Source organism: Lagopus muta, chromosome 20, assembly GCF_023343835.1.
Source record: "Lagopus muta isolate bLagMut1 chromosome 20, bLagMut1 primary, whole genome shotgun sequence".
Lineage (NCBI taxonomy): Eukaryota > Metazoa > Chordata > Aves > Galliformes > Phasianidae > Lagopus > Lagopus muta.
In genome coordinates this window covers 8,916,167-8,937,848 of record NC_064452.1, presented here as the reverse complement: position 1 = coordinate 8,937,848, position 21,682 = coordinate 8,916,167, and the positions used below count along the sequence as shown (strand labels likewise).

At 48.7% G+C, this 21,682-nt stretch overlaps 1 protein-coding gene across 3 annotated transcripts in view; it reads left to right on the top strand.

Moving 5' to 3' along the window:
• CALN1 (calneuron 1) overlaps positions 1–21,682 on the top strand; it is a 107,847-nt gene that overhangs the window by 5,579 nt on the left and 80,586 nt on the right. For all 3 annotated transcript variants that reach the window (XM_048967112.1, XM_048967113.1, XM_048967114.1), the window contains exon 2: positions 6,719–6,843. In XM_048967112.1, coding sequence (XP_048823069.1) covers positions 6,726–6,843 — 118 coding nt within the window. In that variant the 5' untranslated portion in view covers positions 6,719–6,725. The remainder of the gene's footprint in view (positions 1–6,718; positions 6,844–21,682) is intronic.

Sequence of the window (21,682 nt, the reverse complement as noted above, 5' to 3'; positions counted from 1 at the left end):
TGCTTGCTCAGCGTGCTGGGGGTGCCAGCAATTGCTTCTAATAATGTCTTCATGTCTGATTTATGCGTGTGAAATGAGCGCAGCTGGACGTGAGCAAGGGAACAGAAGCACACTCAGAGAGCTGTCCTCGGGACACTGATAGGCAAACACCCGACGGTTGGACATGGAGAAAGTCATAAAGTCAACAACGGTTGGGTTGGAAGGGACCTTAAAGATTGTCCTGTCCCAAGCCCTGCTGTGGGCTGGGAGCCTCCACCAGCTCAGGCTGCCCATGGTCCATCCGTGGCCTTGGGCGCCTCCCGGGATGGAGACATCAGGTTGCATCCCTGCATATCTCCAGCTCGGAGCTCAGGAGCTCACACTTGGCTAACGCGTGTCTTCCAGTGAGACATCTGCTCCTGTCTGGGAGACAGCAATGTGTCACTTGGCCTGGTGCTTCGTTCCAACCGTTAATCACCGTCACCATTAAAAACCCTTGCTTAATTTCCAATTTGCATCTTTATAGCCTCAGCTTCCCGCCGTGGAAGTCTTTCTCCTTTAGATTTTAAAGCTTTTTAGTAGCCTGCGTTTTCTTCCTCTCATAAACTCTGATCGTGTCCATAAAGAGACTTTTTGTCTTTTTGGCAGCCTGATGCACACTACGGGGTCCTGCCCTCCTGTAGAGGAGCTGCCCCTATAGAAGGGGGCACAGCAGGGGTGAAGCTCCATTCCCAAATCCCATCTTAATTTTTAGAGGGTGGGAGGTGGGAAGATGAAGAAATTATATTTCATTGCTGGTTTTTCTTTTGCTTTCTCATGTCAGCTCAGAAGCTTTCAATCAATAGGATGAGAGGGAGCAGCCTCAAGTTGCACCAAGGGGGAGACTGAGGTTGGTTATTAGGAGAAGTTTTTTCTCTGAAAGAGGGGTGATGCAGTGGCACAGCTGCCCATGGATTGGTAGGGTCTTTGTCCCTGGAGGTGTTCCAGAACCATAGAGATGTGGCATTGAGGGATGTGGTGATGGGTATGAAAGGGGTGGGTTGGGGTTGGACTTGGGGATCTTCAGAGGTCTTTTCCAAACTTAATTATTCTGTGATTCTGTGATGCTATGAAAGACAACTTTGGTTTGTATGAAATTTGGACTGACCTCCATCCCTGGGGCAGAAATAGCAGAAATTAGGAGAAGGAAACCAGAGGGCTTGGGATTGCTGGTTGGGAGATGAGTTTGGGGACCAAGAAGAGCTTGTGAGAATGGGTGGAAGTGCAGGTGAGTTGGGTGTGGTGGCAGCTTGAAGCCTCTTTCAGAATAGAAAGGCATCTCTGTGCCGTTGGCTGTGATGTGCCTGCCCTGGGGATGGAGCTGTCAGGTCCCTGCAGCCCTCGCTTCCCAGTGAATTAAGCTGAGGATCACCCAGAGCCATAGTTAAAAAATAACAAACAGCGGCTGTGATTTAAACCTGTCCCGTTGTGTTCTCACATGTTCAGCATTCAGAGAGGAGCATGGATCATTTTTTTACTCAACCCAGCATCTGCAGCTCTTCCTTCCTGCGGGATTCAAAGGCAGCAGTGTGGTTTCAGTTGTTTAGCAGTGTGATGTCTTCTAAAGTGACCTTCCTCGTCTTCCTAATTGTCAGATTTCCTAGAGAAGGTGGGGAATAAAGCCGCTCAGTGCCATCTGAAGTGCTTTGTAGTCCTCCATCCTGGAAGTTGGTGGCTTGCAGAGTGCCTCTTTGCACTGCATCCATTAGGCTTGTCACTCAGCCCTTGTTTTCTTCATTTCAGAGGACTTTTGCCCACAGTTACATCCTTAAATGCTGAAAGTGGTCGAGCTTTGTAAAGTCCTTTTACTCCTTGATTACCAGGGGGAAGTTCATTGCTGGTATCCCCTCCAGCAAGGCGGAAATCTCAATTACCTTGATTGTTATCCCAAACAGGGGAGTGTTTTTTAGGCTAATACCAATAGATAACCCCATCCAGCACAAGTGCCATACATCGTGTGATAAGAGCTGGGGAACGTGGGGGTAAGGCAGCCCTGCTCCCAGGAAGTGGGATTATTCCTGTTTGCCAGAAGTAAAGACAGAACCCTTTCAGAGGAAGCTTTGGGGCTCATTTGCACTCACAGCCCAATGACTTTGCATTACAGACAGAGGAAATTTGGCTTCCCAAGCTGGCCTGGTGTGAGTATGGCTCTGTGCAGGGGAAGTTCGTGTCTTTCTCTTCCTGCTGTTTAAATACAGGCCTAAAGTACCTTTCCATGTGGTCTGGGGGGTTTGGCTTTATTGATATCAATAGCCAGAAAATACAAACTTCCTCAAAGGCTCTCCTCCCTGGGAGCATCTATTTTAGGGCTTTCTTTGGAGGTTCCTTAAGCAGCAGGCCTTATTTTTCTCAATCCCAAGGTGCCTTTCTGAGACCCACTCACATCGATTTTGCAGCTACAGAAAAGCCATCTGCCTGAGCAAACTTTTCCTTCCCAGGTCTTCTTACACACCTGAGTTGAGACTGATTAAATAAGACGTCTGCATTCCTCTGCAGGAGCTTAAATCCCCAGAGCCCCTTCCCTGCATCCTCTGAGCTCCTCCCCATGCTCAAATGAGACCCTTTGGGTCTTTCCTTTGGTAGGTTGGGCTCATCATGCATTGGACTGAGTGATTTAGTGCTCTTCCTAGCAGCAGGATGTTGCCACAGCTACATGTCTGCAGCAAAACGTTTGACTTGCTTTCCCTTAAGTGTGTTGGTCGTGAGCAGATGTGTGGATGTAGTCCAGCTCCATCGCTCCTGGCTGCAACCCTCAGCTGCTCTCTGCTTGGGGAGAGGTGAGGGAGTCCTCTGTGGTCTGCGGGGCAGAGCAGAGCACAGAAGCAATCAGGCTCTGTGGATATGTCCCCTGAATGGGATGTTGTGCCTGGAACACGAAGGATCAAACTGCCCAGGGATTGCCCAGATGGTACTTAGCATTCTGCTCTTCCCTTCAGATCTATGTGGAAAGCGTATGTTGTTACACAGCCCGTCTGGAAAGGTAACATTCAGCTCTGGGGAAAAGGACAGAATTGTTTGGAAGTCACCACTCTCACTGCCTTAGGCGTTGTCATGTTGCTTGGTGCAGGGAGAAGCATCTTTAATGCCATTTCTTCATTTGATGACTCTTTAAAGACTTTTAGAGTGGAGCTGGAGGGCTTATGGGTACGGTTAGGTCACCCTATCATCTAATTGCTTCCTGGATTTTCTATACAGTCCCTTATTTTTTATCTCTAAGAATCACAGGATGGCTTAGATGGAACAGGACCTTAAAGATCATCCAGTTCCAACCCTCTGCTGTGGGTGGGGTTGCCAACCTCTAAGTAACTTACACTATTACATGGCGTGCATCCTCTTTCCATGCCTGTGTGTTTTCCATTCCATCATCTTCAACTCTTTGCTCAACTTCAGCCAGGTTTATGGGGGAGTTTTTACTACTTTCCCACCAGTGCCCTTTCTGCCTGCTCCATATGACCCCTTCATACTGGTGGCTGTGGGACCAGCAGGCATCCAGGATAGGGACCTGTTAGTCCAGGTGTCTTACCTCCAGATGGGCAGCAGCCAGCATCCTCCACATTATAACTGGACAGAGAAAGTAAATGCATGGTCCAGGACAGGAAGTGCAAGTGATGTTGAGTGTTACTTGCCTGGGGCCACAAAACCAGGATCAACCCTTGGGCATCATTCTGTGCTGCACGTAAGAAGAGGTGGATAAGAGATTAGCAAGAAATCTTTTCCAAATTGGTAACTACCAAGGGACATCCAAGATCAATACAAATTGATCCTGGTTCCATCTCGTTCACTGATGCTTAAGCTAAATCTTCCTGTTTAGTCGTGGTGTGGATTTTCAATTGGGTCTGAAAGCCTTCTTACAAAACCTATCACAACAGCTGGGGAAGAATGCAGATGGGGTGAGCGTGGGTACATGAGCATCATGTAGGTTGTGCTGAAAGGGAAGGGCTGGCCGTGCTGGTTGTTATGAGTCTGTAACCTGGTGAGCATGGCACAGGGTATCAAACCTTGACAACATACGAGGTAACATTTCCACACCTGTGTTTATGGGTTCTTTGAGGGTTAAATGTCAGTGCTTTTATGATTCTATTCAAGGAGATTTTGTTGCTTCAGAATCCCGTTATGCCTTTGAGACTACTTTCAGCATGCAGCATGCTTGGTGGGAAATGGGTCTTTTGGGGATGGGGAGCAAAGTGCTACCCTCTTGCCTGCTGCAGTGCCTGTACAACACTGTGTGATGTGGATGGAGCCCAAGCATTCTCCCTGCTCCCATCCAGAGGAGCTGGGGGAAGCACTCAGTACCCCTGTGATTCAGCACGGGTATCACTGCCTATGGGCACTGCCATGGCACAGGGCACGTCCCATCACACCAGTTCCTTTGTATGAGAGTTTTCCTTGGATCTCAGCTGGCACTGTAGGAGCAGCCTTAAGGCTTCTAATGTTTCCCGCACAGACCTTTGGGCTCAGCCCAAAATGATTTAGGACCAAATGGGCTGAGCTAGGACAGACCTCTTGTTCCCAGATGGGCATTGGTCCCTGTGTATTCCTATTAAGCACAGCGTGCTTTGCAGATGATGGTGCATTTATGAGTTCTCCCTTATACCACTTCTTTTTCCATTTTCTCTCCTGCTGTGAGGCTCTGTGGCAGAGGGGTCCCACCTGCAGGACAGAACGTGTGTGGGTTCCTGGCTGTGGGTCAGCGCTGAGCATCTCTCCTTAGAGCTGGAGGCAGACTGAATTCCAACAGCTCTGCAGTGCTTCTGTTGAATAATACTGGACTTTTAAAATACTAACATACCCAGGTGGTGGAATTAAGCCAGGATTTCTCACTCTGGGCTATCGTGGGTCCCTCCTGGTATATTAGAATGCAGTACTGGACCCCAGGTAGGGGCTGGTTTTAAGCGCGTCAGCCCTCAGGGGAGATGTCTTGTCGTACTGTTGTTGTTTTTTAATGTATTTTTTTTAATGCTTGTAGAAGTGAGAGCGATATCAGTAGTGCCTCAGAGCAGCACAATGTACACTGCAGTTCCAGTGCCCCAGCCCCAGTTAAATCTCTCTTTAATTTGGTCGGCTTTTGGAAAGCAGTGCAATGGCTGTTACATCGGGCTCGTGATTGTGGAGAGAAAGAGCGGATCGATTCCTGTCTGAACGCTGTACGGATGGGCTGGGAAGTGATGAGGTGTGCAAAGTGCCTCCCCAGCGCTGCTTCTGGGGTGCAGAGCAGCACCAGGGACCGAGGCAGCCCCGTGCAGTCTGACAGGGGGACGAATCCCCTTGCTGCAAAGCGATGTGGCAGCTCCCATCAGAACCAAGTGCATTAATTGGCAAGTGCTGGGAAATTAGAGATGCGCCTAATGAAAAAGAAAACCTTGTTTACGGTTTCTAATGCGCTGCTGGAGAAGCTGGCTCCCAAATAAAAATACTTAAAGTTACGATTAGGATTTATTTACATAATTACAGCCAGAGAGATTCTAGGGAGACATGCTGAGCAGCACGAGAGGAACTTCGTGCCTTCCATTCCTTCTGTCTCAGGGTTGGTTTGCTCTGGATGAGTCCATTAAAGCTTTTACTAACTCAGTGAGGCAACACATCATTTGTTACAGAGTGGTACAGATGTGGGTATATATATTTTTGCTTTATTGACTGTGGTGGGAACATAGGGCTGTGGAAGAGCCAGGTTATCTTCGTAATGGCACTCTTGGCTGGGGTGTGATGCTGTAGGTGGCACTTACCTCTTTAAGGTCCTGGCACGACGGGGTGAACGTGTCCTTGGAGATGGCTTCAAATGGGGCCACATCCCTACGGGTTGCCCTATGAGGCAGCCAGAGCTGCCTTATAAACAGCAGGTCCTTAGTGGTGCTGGGTAGGTGGCTCTGCTGGCTTTTCTGATTGATCTTTGCAATACAAAATGCAATAGATCCATGATGGGCTGCGCTGATTGAAACGAGCCAAGGAGATGACAGATCTGCTTCTTAATATTCCAATTGACTTTGGCAAACTTGCCTCTTTCTTCTGTATCCTAAATCAGTGTGTAAGTGCTGCTGACAGTAATTTCCACGTTTGTCTGTGCAGATGGCTGCCCATCGCTAGGCTGCGGTGTTTATACCTGCTAAGTTTGCAAACACATTCCCGCTCCAGTCTCCCATTGAGCAGTATTTTTCTTTTGCTGTCATGTTTGTGAAATGAAAATGTTCTTCGTTGGGCCCTGCTCGAGTGGGAATTTTCCTCCTGCAGCCTGGAAGGAGGCACACACTGCGGTGTGTGCTGTGGCTGGGGACTGAGCCCCCCCCAGTTGCTCTGGAGCAGGGTCCGTGTGTGGCTCTGACAGCCATGCACTGTGCCTTATAATTGCATGCCAGTGTACACCCCTGTGCACTGTGTTATTATTGTCAAATGCTAAATCTGTGTACTGAAAGCTGCACTATGTTAGGGAGTCGTATTTTACTACAGCGCTGCTGCTCTGTGTCTGCTAACTCTTGTCCTGTGTAAGGAAGAAGCTGCTGCTTTTTTTCCCCATTTGTTTAGCTCCAGCTTCAGACCTAAATTTAATCTGCAGTCCATCAGTCATGCACCCGACTCCAGTGCACGTTCCCTGGTGTAGGATGCAGAAGACACTGGGCTGGGAGGCAACTCCTTCAAGGCAGGTTACGGCACTGCTCTGAGAAATCATTAAAATCAGCCTTTCTCTCCCCTTTTGTCTTGCACCCAGGGAGAAGATGCCATTCCACCATGTAACAGCTGGCTTGTTGTACAAAGGCAACTACCTGAACCGATCGCTCTCCGCTGGCAGCGACAGCGAGCAGCTCGCCAACATCTCCGTGGAGGAACTGGATGGTGAGTGATGTCCCTGCAGTTTTCCTGGGGGTTTCAGGATGGGAAGGACTCGTTCTCACCTTATCATCAGCACTGACATGCAATAACCTGGAAGGCGTTCTCCCAATAAAGGTTGGAAGGGAGATGGCTCAGCAGGCCTGGGACAGAGAGAGCTCCCTGACCAAAGCTATGTGCAGAGCTGGAGGCTGATGGTAACCTTTGGTTTTGTCCTTCTGCCTGGAAATAAGGCGGCTTTTGAAAGAGTGAGGCTGTTGCTTTTCTGGGCGAAACTTTGCAAAAGAAAAAACTGGACTGATGGTTTTCTGCTAAGATGTTTTCAGCCGTTCCCTGGGAACCTGCAGAGCTGAGTCTGTCTTCCTGAGCAATTCTTGTTAGTTCTGTGGCCTTTCAAAAGGTTTCTCTTTGTTTCTCAGTGTGACGAGGCACACAGAAGTGGCTTGTGGCTTAGGGAACTGGAAAGGGCTTTAGAATTCCCTTTTCCAGATCAGTGATGTGGAGCACAGTCTGGCCATGGACTGGCAAAAGCCAGCAGGGAAGTCACCCACATCTGCTGCCTGGAGGACCGCCACAGTTTCTCCCCTACAGATAGTTTGCTGCTTGTCCCTTCTCCCCACAGACAGACTGGGAGGCCAGGTAGACTCCCTGTCTGGTTCCTGGTGGGAAGTTCTTATTTCCAGACAATTTGTGGCTCACCAGGGCCGTTTTGGAGCAGCAGTTAATGTTGTTGACAGCTGGTCTTTGAGCGCGTTGGAACTAATTGAAGCTCTTGGTTTGCTTCCCAGTGGACATTTGGTGCGAGCCATGATGACACTCAGTGGTCTCGATGGAGAACTTAGTGGGTAAATGAGCAAGGGAATGGTGCAAGGTGGAAACGGTCCTTCCAGGACAGTTTGGAGGCGTTTTGGCAGAATAGGGCAGCATTTCTACCCTCCCTCCCCCATTTCACCTACACTTTGGTGAATCAGTCTGTAGTTTATGAGCTTTTTCAACTCTAAACCTCTGGCTTTGATTTTGCAAGCTTGACGGTAACTTATCTGAAGTAGAAACAGGATGTTTTTTGGGTATTTGTCGCTGCTTCTCTTCTTCCCAGTGTGCACTGGAAGCAGTTAAGGTGAGATGAGCAATGTGACAGGCCTCTGTCATTGCTGAGCTGGCACTCTGAGAACACAGGGACTGTAGGAGCATCCTCTGAGCATTTTTGGGACACTGAGACTGAGCTGTCCAACTGGGTGAACTGGCTCCAATTCCGTGCATCCTACCGATGGCAAATTGTGTTGCAAGATGAAACGTAGCTGTTGTCCCTGCTCAGGATGTAGGATGTGGGAAGGGAGCTCACGTGCAGAAGCTCCATCCCATTTCTGCCCTTCCCATGTTGGGTGGTGTCCCTCAGCATCACGTCCCATGGCAGCTTTGGATGGGAGCAGTGGTGCAGGAACGCGATGTCCCTGGGGAGAGAGCAGCCCTCGAGACACCGTGGGTCATCTCCATTAATTAACAGCAAATGAAGTGAATTAGGCGTAGAGAAGCTGCCTTTTGAGAAGGCAGCAACCGAGTCACCGCTAATGTGAGTGCTGCATCCATTTAATTTGGTCCGTGCCCTATTAGAGCCGTGCTGCTGAATTGGAGAGCAGCACATTTCATTCATCTCTGCTCACAAAGAATATCCCCCTCGTTCTTCAGGATGGTTAGAGCTCTTTAACTAATCATCCGTTTATTCTCTGACTGTTAAGCACGGGCTTCTTGTTACAATTTAGTTATATATATTTTTTCCGACAGCCTTTTGCTTTACAAACACCTATCTTCAAGGGCTTTTTATCTCTGCCATGAGGATATGCCCCAGTTCTCAGCTCAGCAGAGAAGAGCTCAACCTCAGGCTGTTTTTTTTTTCCTACCTGTGAATGCAGAAGTGGCACTGAATTGATTCGCGTCCGCTAAAGCCAGAGTAGCCTAAGATGCTGGAGATGTTTTTCTGTGTGTAGCTAGCAGAGCACACCACTGGAAATCATAGATAACTTCAAGTATGCAGGCACTCTTACTGGGATTTGTTGCTGGTACCAGCATAATGCCCAGGTGTGCTGGGAATGGGTGAAGGCCCCACTGCTCGCTGTCCAAACCCAAATCACAATGGGCCTTTTTGCCCTCGAGCCTGAATTATCTCAGAGTGAACAGCAAAGTGTTCTTCCTTGAGTTAATGTCGTTGTATGGGAGCTTTGTGGATGTACTAAGCTGTGATAGCTCTGTGCCAATAATGTGTTTGTGTCTAATCACATAGGCTGGGAAAGAGATGCCTAATTCCCCGTGGTTCTTTTGTCAATGAGATTTGGATCCCAAGGCAGTCCCAGCCTGCTGGCTAATTCCAGGCTCACGTCTTAAAGCTTTAAAGGTTTAATGTACTTTCTGGGGAAGTCAGTGGGAATTTTCAGTACTCATCCATGCATCTGACTTGTTGACAACCAACAAGTGTCCCAGCCCTTTTTTCCATATCTGGCATTGCACATCTCTATGCTGCTTGTGTTGTGAAGGGTTTCTGCAGGTGTGTTGGCCCTGGGATGCTGCAGGGCAGTGCTGCTTGGCTGGGGCACGGCATTGCTGCTGCAGCCATGGATGAGGAGTAGCATGGAGATTAGGAAATAGAGAATATTTCTGTCTTAAAGCAATACAGAGAGGGAAGGAGTCCTTTTTTTTTTTTTGGATGAACACACACCGTTCATAGCAGTGTGCCTTGAATGCTGCTCTCCTCTTCTCCCACTGGTTATTTTCCCCTACAAAAACTTTGCATCAGCCATCTGTTGGCTTCGACTCCGCTCTATTTTCCTCCATCCTGCTCTAAATACTCCACTAGCAGTAAGGGAAGAGGCTGGAGGTGTAGTGGAAATGCTAAGTCAGGCCTAAAACAGTGATTGAGCACCTGGTAGAAAGGCAGGGCCAACCCAGGGGAGCTCAGGTGCATCCAGTGCACCTGAATAACTGGAAGTGTGGAGCCAGGATCCACCTCTTCCCAAGACTCATTTAAGGGTTGGCAGTGGAGCATCTTTTGCTGGAGAACCTTGCCTACCTTCGGCCTTCAAAGGTAAGCAGCTCTTTTACTTCATTTCTGCATCCTTGGCTGCTGTGTTTGGGCTCATTCTCATTTGCTGTGGCCAAAGACTTTGCCACCCTGCTGTTATCATCCCATTATAGCATTACAACAGGTTGCACCAATGGCTTGCTTATTCCTGGTGTCACGTTTGCTGTTTGTGGTTCTTTAGTAGCAGCAAGGGTTTGGAAGCTGTCGCTGTCACAAAAGGAATTAACTGGCTGGAAGCTGTATTAGGCGATGCTTAACTTGGTTATGCCAAGCAGATGATGAGGTTGGAAGTGGCAGGCCATCCATAACCTGGCTCTGAGGGACCACGGAGAGCCATGGGCTCTCGGATGGATGTTATTGCCATGTGCACAGCCATTTCCAGGCATGAGATTATAAACTAGGGCTGGGAGGAACTGTTTTACATATAGATTTTCTGTCTGTTGTTAGGTGACATAAAACTGTGGCACGGTTTGTGTGTGCTCTGTAGTTTCCAGATTCCTTTTAAGCTTCTGTCCTCACGTTGCAAACGGCTAGGGGTATTTTTAATAAAAAATGGTGGATGGAAATCATCGAGTCAGGCTTGAGTCATCCACCTCCATAGGCACTATCTAAAGAGTATTGTCAGGAGGTAAAAACATTTCCATAGTAGGAATCTGACAAATATCACCTGAAGGAAGGCACATGCATTCTAAGTAGGCTTTGCAGAAATTGTCTGTGAAATGCATTCCAGTCGGAGTGCTTTGCAGTGAAAACCCACGTGTGGACCACAGCAGCAGCTATCTGTCCAGAAAGCCATTCTGATAAATCCTTACATGACCCAGATTTCCCTGCAGTCAGCCATGCCCATGCAGAAGCTATGTCATATGCAGCACTGGGATCATTTACGGGCATCTGGTGGCTCAGACTATGCATCCCCAACCCAGGTGGGCTCTACGACACGTGCGTGGGCTTGGGAAATGTTGGGCAATGTGTTTTTTCTGCTTGTAGGAATCAGCCTGTTGCAGTCCCTAAGGCTGACATCCCAAGTGGAAATGGCAGCTCATGGCTTTGCCAGCCCAAAGTGGAGACATCAGCAGAGCATCCTGCGCAGTGGGGCTGACCTGCTGCCTGCAGTGGTCTTTGAGGCGAGAATCTGGTGATCCCGATGATCTGGGGGTCGTTGGATCGCTGCAGCTTGTACCCGATGCTGTAGGGTGTGTTTACCTGGCTCCTGCCACCTGCAGAAGCTCTCTGCTGGGTCCCTGTTTCCTGGGCTCCGTTGTAAAAGTCAACAGTGAGAGCACATTGGAAAACAGCTCTTTGAAATTATTAAAGGGCATGGATAAACGATGCCCATATGGGTTTTAAATTAACAGTCGGCTCCCACGTGCCAGCAGTGCAGGCAGAGAGGAGCATTGGGCTGCACAGCAGCGTGCCTCCACCCTCACTGTGCTCCTGGGGCTGGGGGCTCATCGTGGGAGGAGCAGGCAGGATGGTCACATATTGGCTGTGCAGCCGTGCTGTTTTAGCCCTGTGGGAACCGTGGTGAGAATTGAGGCTGTGGTGTGTTGATACGATAGTCCTCAGTCCCAGGTGAGGTGGAGCAGCAGTGTGCTTGAGGAGGGGAATCCAAAGGGACGGGCATTAGTCACATCCCTGACTCATGGAGCAGCAGCAGGGCTGCGTCTGCTCCGCTCGGCGCTTTGCCCATGGGAAAAAGAAAAATGCTGGGGAAGGTGGGGTGGGAAGGAAACAGCAGGGGGAGCACCGTGGTGCTGGGGGTGCAAGGAGTGCCCTGGGACACGGTGTGGTGGGGGGTCGTGCTGCTGGCTGGGCTCTGGGCATGAGTACAGGCTCCAGTGAGCAGCCCTTTAATTAACTGCGTGAGTCTGTAACAAGCTCGTTTTTCTCTTTGGCAGAGTTCTGTTTTGAAAGAGAGGCTCATCCACATTGTCTCCGTTGTGAGTGATCATGGCTGGAAATGGAGTAATTTATGTTTTATATTGGGCTTTAATAGAGTTTCGTGTTTCTGAATATAAAACTGCAGCATCACTATGCAGATCCCTCAGTGGGCAGAAGCAGCTGTATCCCTGACTTTACCCAGCTCCTTCTGCTGACGTTCCAGTTGTGTTTGATAATGGCAGTGTGGGTTTCCTTGGGACTTGATAGTTTCAGGTACGAAGTAGCCTCCATTGAAAGAAAATCGTAACAGTGGGTGCAGCATAAATATTTTGCATCGTATGAAGTTGTTGCAAGGTGCAACATGCTCCAGACAGCACCCTTCCAGGGGGCAGAGCCTGGCAGATGGGTACACAGTACAACACGTGATGTTGGGGTGCACGTTTTGGGAAGGATTCAGGGAGGTTCTGTTACCCCATCCCATATCCCCACTGTGCAGGGCATCGGGGTAAGCAGGGAGAGGTTTAACTGGAGCTCCTGGCCCTGAAATGTAATACCGAGCATCATCTCAGAGGGAAGAATCCTTACAGCAAGGGGGTATAAATAAAATGAGATTGGCTGCCAGCAAATTAGAATTACAGGGATGCCATCTGGACAACAATTAAAGAGATTGTTTGAACTCCAGTGATGCTGACATAGTTATAGGAACCGGCTGGCAAAGCGAGCGAGCTATTGCTGGTGGAGATTCAGATATCCTTGGTTTGCAATGAAGGCTTCTGGTTTATTGTAGCAGAGAAGGAGTCCCTTTAGAATGGATGGGAAGAGGGCTGAGGGCTGTATCTCTATTCACCTGGGCATCCTCACCTTGTGTGTGGCTCCCTGAGCCCTTTTGGACACTGCTGTTCCAATACGTGGGGCTTGGTGGAGAGATGGGCGTTGGGTGCCTGCGCAGCCTGGGGGCACAGGAATGGAGCAGATCCAGAGCTGAGTGTGCTTTAAAGGGCATGTAAATCATACTGAGACACATTTGTACAAATTTTAATATGATTTTTTAAATTTTTATGTGAGCTTTTCAGCCAGATGATTAATTTTTCATGTTTCCTCTGTCCCTTGCCTTACACCCCTGGCTCTCGCAAGTCTCTTTTCTGCCAATCTGTGCTGCTTTGTGCATTTAGGAGCCTCATCCTTAATCTGTTACCCCTGGAAATGTGCCCCTGGTGCAGTGGGAATGGATAGGGACCAAAATAGGACCACTGCATCCTGGACCTAAAAGGTGGCACATACCTGGGGCTGGGAAGGAAAGGAGAGCTAAGGCAGTTTTCTCCACCATTTCCCAGTGGAAGGGGCACCGATGGGCTGTATGTGAAGCGAGGCTTCACACGTTCCTCCCTTAATTACAGCAAGATTAAATATGTACAGATCTGGATGTTGGTGTGACGCTCTGCGTGGGCTCCATGTGCCCTTCTTGCAGAGTGTCGTGTGCCCCTCTGAGCTGCAAAGATCAGTGCTGCAGCCCAGCTGTGTGAGCTCACCATGTTTGCAGCACATTGTGATTAAGTCATGGTGAGCGAACTTCACATCAGCTCCCTTCGTTGGGGTGGCCTTTCACCAAACCACAAACATCTGCAAAAAGCTGCTGGTCTGGAGACCCGTTGTCAGACAAGGGCTCTGAAGAGGAGCGTTCCGAAGTAGGAATTTGTTGTCTGTTAGTTCAGGTATCCATTTCTGCTTCTGCTTCTCCCTGGGATGCTTTGGCCATCGCTTTGTGCCTCGGTTTACCTAGCCACAGTGATGCTCGTGGGGAAGAGGACAGCACTGAGTCCACTGCTGCTTGGGGTGCTGCAGAAGACCTCTGGTCAAGCAGCGTCCATCTTGCTCCCTGTTGCTTTGCTTTGACCCCTGTTGCCATGTCACTGTGCCCATGGTGACAGCTGGGTGGGTTGGGGTTGGCATAGGGGAGCTCTGATTTGGCATGAGCCTTTGGCTTTCCCTCAGCTGCTGTGCTGTTGGGATGGGAGATGCTTGCTGGAAATCTTGGTTTCCCATTTTCCTTTGCCTGCTTGTGGGTTCTGATAAAATCTCAGCACGGTCTGAGTGGACAAAAGAGTGCAAACGTCAGGGAAGGTGAGTGGGAGCCATTGCTCTGAGCATCCCAAGTTGTGGTTTGCATCGGGCAGTCTCCTTCAAGTTTCAAGCTGGGGAAAGCAGGAGGGAGAGGTGATGGGGTGCCTCATCCAGCACTGGATTGGCTGTTCCCACAGCTGATGAGCTGACAGCCGGCTGCTCCTGCAGGTCCCAGCACAGATGGGTGTAGGGGGAAGGAGAAGGAGCCCCGTGGGGACATGCAGCTTTCTCTGGCTTGGCTGGATTTGGAGACATCAAAGGGGATCAGCACAAACCCTTTGAAGTCAGGCTTATCTCCTGCCTGCCTCTGAAAACAGAGGGTGCTGATCCCTCAGGGTGACTGCGGCGCTTGGGGGAGGTGGGTACAGGACCCCAGTGAGCATTAATAGCAAGGGCAGTGCAGGCTGAGTGAGATCTCAGCTGCCTTTGCTTCTCTGCTGTGACACAGGGATGTTTTCAGGGCTCAGGGTGTGCAGCACAGCTCTCTGGAGCTGGGCAGAGAGGAGTTCATAAGTGTTCCGTGAGCCTCCTCTGCCAGAGCAGCCACTGCAGCATGGGCTGAAAAAGCTGCAGCTCCTGAGGCTGGTGCCAACATGGCTCAGATTATCCACTCTCTGAAGGAAATAAAGTTAAAATATTGGCATTCTGCAGGCTGAGGTTAGACTGAAGTTCCATGCCTTGCACATCATAAGGTGATGCTGTCTTGTTTGGTCCTTCACAACCAGAGCTGTGCGGGATGGGCAGGCAGGGATCTGGTTTTTCCTCCGTGGGTGTTTGCAGGGATGGGGCTGGTTGGATCTGTGGCTGGTGGGTCTGGCCCTGAGGGCAGGAAGGGTTGGTGAGGTGTTGTTGGGATCAGTGGGCTCTGTGTGAGCATCACGTGAACCCAAATGTTTGGGGCACGAGATCACAGACTGCACGGAGCTGGTATGCAAAGTCCTGGCAGCACCAAACACGTGGAAGAGTGGATAGAATCGGAGATCTGCCAGGAATTGGGATGGCTTCAGCAGGCTGTTCTGCCCCACACTGCATCCTGCAGCAGCAACAAGAGCGAGGAACACAGCTTTCGGAGGGGTTGGCATTTGGTATTTTCAGTTATTGCAGAGCAGCATGGAGTTTTGGTCAAATGTATCTTTTTTTAAATAGGAATTATGTCAGAAAAATGAAGAAATACAGCAACAAAGCCTCGGGAGTGAAAATACATTCTCAGGTTCCTAAATGCAAAGCATTAGGTTGTCATTTAGGAAAAATCCCTCTTTCTAAATAAGCCATTAGAGCACAAACCTATTAGCAACATGTGGGATGAGGCAGTGTTTTGTGTTTTAGGATTATTCTGTTGGGCAGTTCCTATTTAATTTGCTAGGAAGCGCAAATCTCATTACTTTTCTTTCAACTAAATCTAATCCAGGGCATGAGATTTTTTTGTGAATGGGTCTGGATGGGGAGGGAAAAGAAATACAGCTGTGTAACTGATTGCAATTGCTGTTACTTCCCAAAGGTAAAAAAGATTGGGAGCTTTTTTTTTTTCCTCAGGGGTTCTCTGTGTTTGCACACAAGGAGTAAATTGCCCTTTGCATGGGCAAAGTCGTTGCTGCCTCTGAAACTGAAGTGTTTGCAATGTGTCTGGTGGGGAAATGCCCATCACAGGTACTTAAGTGCTGCTTGTCACCACTTTGTGACTTTGATTTCAGTGCTGCAGAAGGAAAGGGGGGAAAGTAGAAGGGGAGTTGGAGGATATTGCATTCAAGGCCAGGCTGGATGTGGCTCTGAGCAGCCTGGTCTGGTGGTTGGTGACCCTGCCCATGGTAGGTGGGTTAAAACTAGATGATCTTTGAGGTCCTTTTCAACCCAGGCCATCCTATGATTCGATGAAATGATGCTTTCTCCTGCTTCTCCCAATGGGAAGGAGGGGGTGCTGTTGGGCTCAGGCTTCCTCCATGGGGCTGTACCTGTGGGGCTGGCTATGAGACTCGGGGCAGGCACTGCCCGCAGGCTCAGCTGTGTAAATGAGGGGTTTTCCAGTCCACCAGCAGTTAATAATGTAGTGGAGTGTCCACTTTCATTGCAGCCAAATCAGCACGTTTTTATTTTTTGCGTTTTCATCTTCCACGAGCTGGGAGAAATCTGCTCTGTTCCAAAACGAAGTGTTTCATTTAGATGTTGAGCTGTTTGACTTATTCCTGTCCTGAAGGTGTGACGAACTCATTCCTTTGAGCACACTGAGTCCTGTGCTTCCTGCAGGGCAGCCAACCAGCATGGTGTGTGTTGATGGGAGCCTGGGCACGTGGTCCTTCAATCGCTGAGGGCTGATCAGGTTGGATATTAGGGAACATTTCCTCTCTGGAAAAGCGGTGCTGCAGTGGCACGGCTGCCCAGGGAGAGGTGGAGTCACCTGGAGGTGTTCCAGAACTGAGGGGATGTGGCACTGAGGGATGTGGGCATGGTGGGACGAGCTGGGGTTGGACTTAGGGATCTTAGAGGACCTCCCTTGAGGTCAACTGTGAGTCTAAACTGCTTTGTGCTGTCACAAATGCTTTAATTGCTCCATTGATGAGCTCCACGAGCCCAGCCTGGGCTGCTGGCAATGCTCAGCTGTGCTTCTGAGCATTAAAACTATATGAATTTGGATTGGATCAAGATGCAAAACGAAAAGATGCTTTTCATCCTCCTCCTCATTCTGGAGCTATGTAAGGGGTCAGGTAGCTGATGACTTCTTCAGAGTTGATTTCAGTTGCCTTCCAGGCTTGTTTCTCAGTAGCTTGTTTTGCTATATTCCTCCTCATCTTTTTCTTTTTTTTTTTTTTTCTCTCTCATTTTTTTGCAATAAAGGCTGGAATATATGAGCAGGGGAGGTGGAAGCAAAGCAAATAAAGAGCCTGGCTCAGTGTGGGCTCCGGGGGGAAGTTGTGTCTGGCCACAGGCTTTCTGCTGTCCTCCACTGGGGTCCAGCATTTCCTGCCTGCCCTTGCTGGCTGCTATGATAGCACACAGCAGACGTGCTTTGCTTCCTGTAAGCCCTGTCGACGAGGGCAAGACTCGTTCGTCCCATTTAGCAGGAGAAGGTCACATAATAAAAAATGTGGAAGGATGTTGGATAAGACAAGCAGCGCCTCAATTTAAAAGTTGTTCCCACGAGCTCCTGAGGGCTTCTTTTTTTTTTTTTTTTTAATCAGGCTGTTGGAGGAATTTTTTGGCAGGTTAAGTTTGCTGTCCTCTGTGCAACAGTGCAGGGAGTCGAGGCTTCTGTCTGGATTCTGCATTGCCACGGACACCGCGCGTGTTGCTATGGCACAGCAGGAGTTTGGCAGTGTAGAAGTGCTGACTCAGTATTGCACGGGGTGATGTCTCTGGTGGTGTTTATTTGCAATAACAGAAGCCTGAAGCTGCTGTTTTCAGGTAATTTGTGCAGTTATTGTGCTTCCTGTCACTTTCCAGCACCCAAGCAATTCAGGTTTGAAATCACGGCATGAAATCCTGGCACATAAAAAGCTCTTCTGGTAGCTGCTTGACCTTGGCACTGTGTGTGTCTCTGTCAGAACAGTGTTTAAACCCAAAGGTTGAGCATCTCTGTATTTCCTACCCTGCTTGGCCACACGGGAGAAACCTCCATGAGGTGTTTCTTGAGAGGCTGAAGATTCCATGCCCTCCTCCTTGCTTGGCTTCCAGCTTGGGAAGGGACTTGTCACCAAAATGAAATGTGGTTGTTTTGCAGATGTGAAATTCTGATCCCGTTGATGCGAGGAGCAAAATTCCCACTGACAGAGCTTGCCTTTCGCTCTCTGCAGCTGGAGGAATTGGACAACTGGTTTATCTCTTTGTGTCTCTTTGTAATGGAAAGCCTTTTAGTGCTGGCTCCAACTTCCATCCCCACAGCCTAGGTTTCAGCATCCCTAAAGTAGCAGTAAAAGTCAGGACGTTCACCTGGTCCTGGGTCTGCCTGTGTCTGTGTGTGTGTGCACACAAACACGGGTGATGTGTTGGGATATGGAAGTTGGCAATGGCTGGAAGCCTGTCCTGGCCTTGCTTGTGATGCATCTGCCAAGGCTGGTGTAAGCATTTGAGCTGAGAATGGATGATGGAAGAGAAATAAGCTCTTTTGAACCTTAGCCCCTTGGGTAATTACCAGTGTGGTAATTTATGTAGTTCATTAGTAATCCGCCAACTTCCTCCGGTCCCACTTGCCTCTTCCAGACCTCTGGGGTTTTGATGGGATGGGAGCAAAACAAACTAAAACAATGGACTAAAGGAAGTCTGGCATTGGCAATGAATGATGATTGGGAGCTTTGAGGCTACTGGGTTCTGGAGTGGCTTTGCAGTGGCTATCTGAGCTTCAAACCATGTATGAAGTTACGTGGGGAAATGCTGGGCAGCTGTGGCTGGCTTTCATGGGTGTCAGCTCAGGGATATATGTAGGAATTGTCAGGCCATAAATACTTGGTGAGCACTGGAGTGACTTTTTAATTTTAGTAGGAAAACCAGAATGTGGCAGCCAGACAAAAAAAGTGATGCAAAAATAGTAGTGGCCTTTTTGGGAAGAGGAAATAATATTCCACTAAGACAGCAACCCCAATTAGACAAGAGCCTTTAGAGAAGTGAGTAGCTAATTACCTAGATAAAGACGAGGCAACTCTTGCACAAGGCAAACAGATTTATTGGGGTTCATTTATCTCTGTGCATATGCCCGAGATGTTTTACGTTCTTGCCACAAGCCCGGAATTATCTGTGCTTTGTAAATATTGTGGCTGATGGCTGTAAAGATTTCCTGTGAGATCAAGTTGGAAGGAGTCATATGGTCAACCACACTTACCAGAGTTGAAGAATTGGAGGATTTCTTTAATGGTTCAGGCAGCCAAGGAAGCTTTGGGGACATGGCCAAACACACAGCCCTGGTTTAAGTAACCACTGGCACTTGAAGTTGAGAGCCATGGTTGGTGGCCTGGCATGACCCTTCTGCAGCAAATTGTTATTTTTAAAAGCAAGTTTGTGTTGCAACTTGACACAAATTCCTGCAATAGGCACCATCTATTAGTTCTGTGACTGGGGCGTGGGAAATGGCTCAAGGCTCAGCTGCTCTCGCAGCCAGTGAGAACGTCATCTCATCTTTTATATCAACTTTCATCACTTCTGCACATCTCCGAATCATTTACGTTTTGACATTAATAAAAATAGCAAAGAGTTTGGAGAAAGTAGCTTTGGCATCTACAGTATTTAATTTGCAAAAACTTTCATGTAGAGTTTAATTTAGACTGATGAGAGAGGCAGTTTTATGAGTATAAAACTCCATTAATTACAGATCCTGTCTTAATTATAAATGGCTTTATTTTAAATTGAGTTTTACAACCAAAATTAAGACTTGGAGCAGTTCAATCAATACAAACATCAATTAGACCTGACTTTGTACTCCAATTACTTTATAAAGCTTCCCAATGAAGTGTAAAAAGTGTGCCACTTTGTACTCTTCTTCCTGCCATTCCCAGGCGCCAGGAGGTCTCCATGGTTTTGTTAGCAGCTTCCTAACGATAAGCATGGATGAAATAACAAGCATCCCAGTGGTCTCCCATTTCCCAGATAAGCCAATAGAGTTAAATGCTAAAGTGACAAAACCTGGCCACAAGCATAGGGGAACTGGTACTCTACAGCTGCTCAGTGTTTTGACCACTTGGTTGTGGTCCATGTGGGGGCTGTCGTGGTTGGGGGGCTGTGGCTGCTCCGAGGAGCTCTGGGATCTAGGCTGGGACACAGTCACTTGCCACGAGTGTGAATGTTTTTAAAGCCTTTTTTTGGGTTCAGTATCACGGTTCTGGTTGTATGAAACAAGTAGAGATGTAGGATGGTTCAGTTCCTTGCACCTTCTTGGTCGGTGCGGAGTATTTAGCGTTGCTGTGCTGACTCTGGGGATGTGTGTCCTCTAAATCCCTTGTCAAGAGCTGAGGATCCAGCCTGACCGAGCAGTAAGGATCAGCTCCTGGTGGAGCAGCAGCACTTAGCTCAGTCCCTGCTGGCCCTCCAGTCCTCCCTGCAGGTGGAGGTGTGCTCAGCTACAACAAGAGTGCACGGAACCATTTTCCAGCACCAGAGAGTGAAACAAAAGGACCTTTGGAATCCCAAGGGGAACCAGGAACATTAAGAGATGAACTGAAACCTCTTTTTACTTCTCAGCTGAGGGCAAGCGGCCAGGAAACAGCAAACCTGGGTTCTTAGGGGGCCATTTTGGCATCCCCCTCCCTGCAGCAGGGTGCTGTTCACCCGGGGAATGGTGCCACGTGCGAGGTCTCAGATGAAGTCTGGTGTTTGTTGTTTAATACAGGACTTAAGCAGCTGTGGAGCATTCTGAGCTTTCTCCAGACCCAAGTGTCTTCTCCTACCACGTCCTTCCACCTACCATGTGGACATGGTTCTCTTGGACCTGTAGCAGAGGGAGCAAGTGACTGTAGTTTGACCATGCATAATGTCATGCAGAGCGTGTGGAAGGGATGGAGCTAGGTATTAGCAGAGCTTTTATTTCCTTTCTGGTGAAGCAGGCTCTTTTAATAAAGCCAGGTTTGAGCTGTGGAACTGTTTGAAGCTAAGAGCTGAGCAGCGAGCGACAGGCAGGCAAACAAAGTGGAAACCTGCTCTGAATTATCATAAGCTTTTTTTGTTGTTCTAAGCCCTTTCAAGCAGAGCCATTTGTACTGGAGCAAATTCTCCCAAGATATTTTTAGACGATACGAGCAGAAAAATATCACTCCATAGCAAGCTGTTTACAAATCTGCTAACCTTGTTTAGTGCTAGTAAAACTCTCGGCTTGGGGTGCTGCAGAGCACACTAATTACTTGACAGAAATTACGTGACAGTGTCTTTCTGATGTGCTGTATATTGGCTCAGCCCTGCAGCTGGGCCCATGTGCAGCATTTTGGATGATGAACAGGGAATATTTCAGCAGCTTTTCCATTAAAACAGGAAAAGTGAGGCAGGCAGGAAGCAGACTCTGCCAGCTAGCCACTGCTTGCTGCCCTTTGCTTGCACGCTCATTTCTGTAATGAGGCTGTCCTGCACTTGTTTCGTTATCCTATGTCTGGTTTTGGAGCCCAGGTGTCACCCTCTGTCACTCAGTGGACTTTGGTTGACCATGGAATGGGACTATTGGCCATTCCCCATTACATCTTGGGTGCATATAGTGGTGGGATTCGGATGCTGTGGTCAGAGGGCTGTATGAGTACCTTGGCAGTAGGGATGGAGCACCTTAAGGAAAGCAGAGTGGGAAAGCCTGTCATCTCAGTGGACCCCAGCAGCCTGTCCCTTTCATGTGCATTGGGCACAGGGGTGCAGCTGAGCTTCTGCCACGGTGTCCAGCTCTCAGCTGCCTTGGGGACGCTCCTGTTCTCATGAGTTGGTTCTGGTATTCACGGAGTCATAAAATCACTTTAGTTGGAAGGGATCTTTAATGGCCATCTGGTCTCACTCCCTGCAATGCACAGGGACACCCACAGCTCCATCCGTGCTCAGAGCGCATCCAGCCTGACCTTGAATGTCTCCAAGCATGGGGCATCCATAACCTCTCTGGGCAGTTTGTGCCAGTGGGATTTCCACCATCAATATTTAGGATTTCAGTCCTGAGAACTTGCAGGTTTCTGTATTCTACAGGAAATGGCTCAGCAACAGCTGAGGCTTCACAGAAAAGAGGGATCTTCTGAAGGGTTTGATGGAAGCCCAGGCTTATGGTGTCAGCTGAGTGTTTAGCAGTGGTTGGATGGGCAAGCTGGAAGGACAGATAAAGTTTTGTGGTTG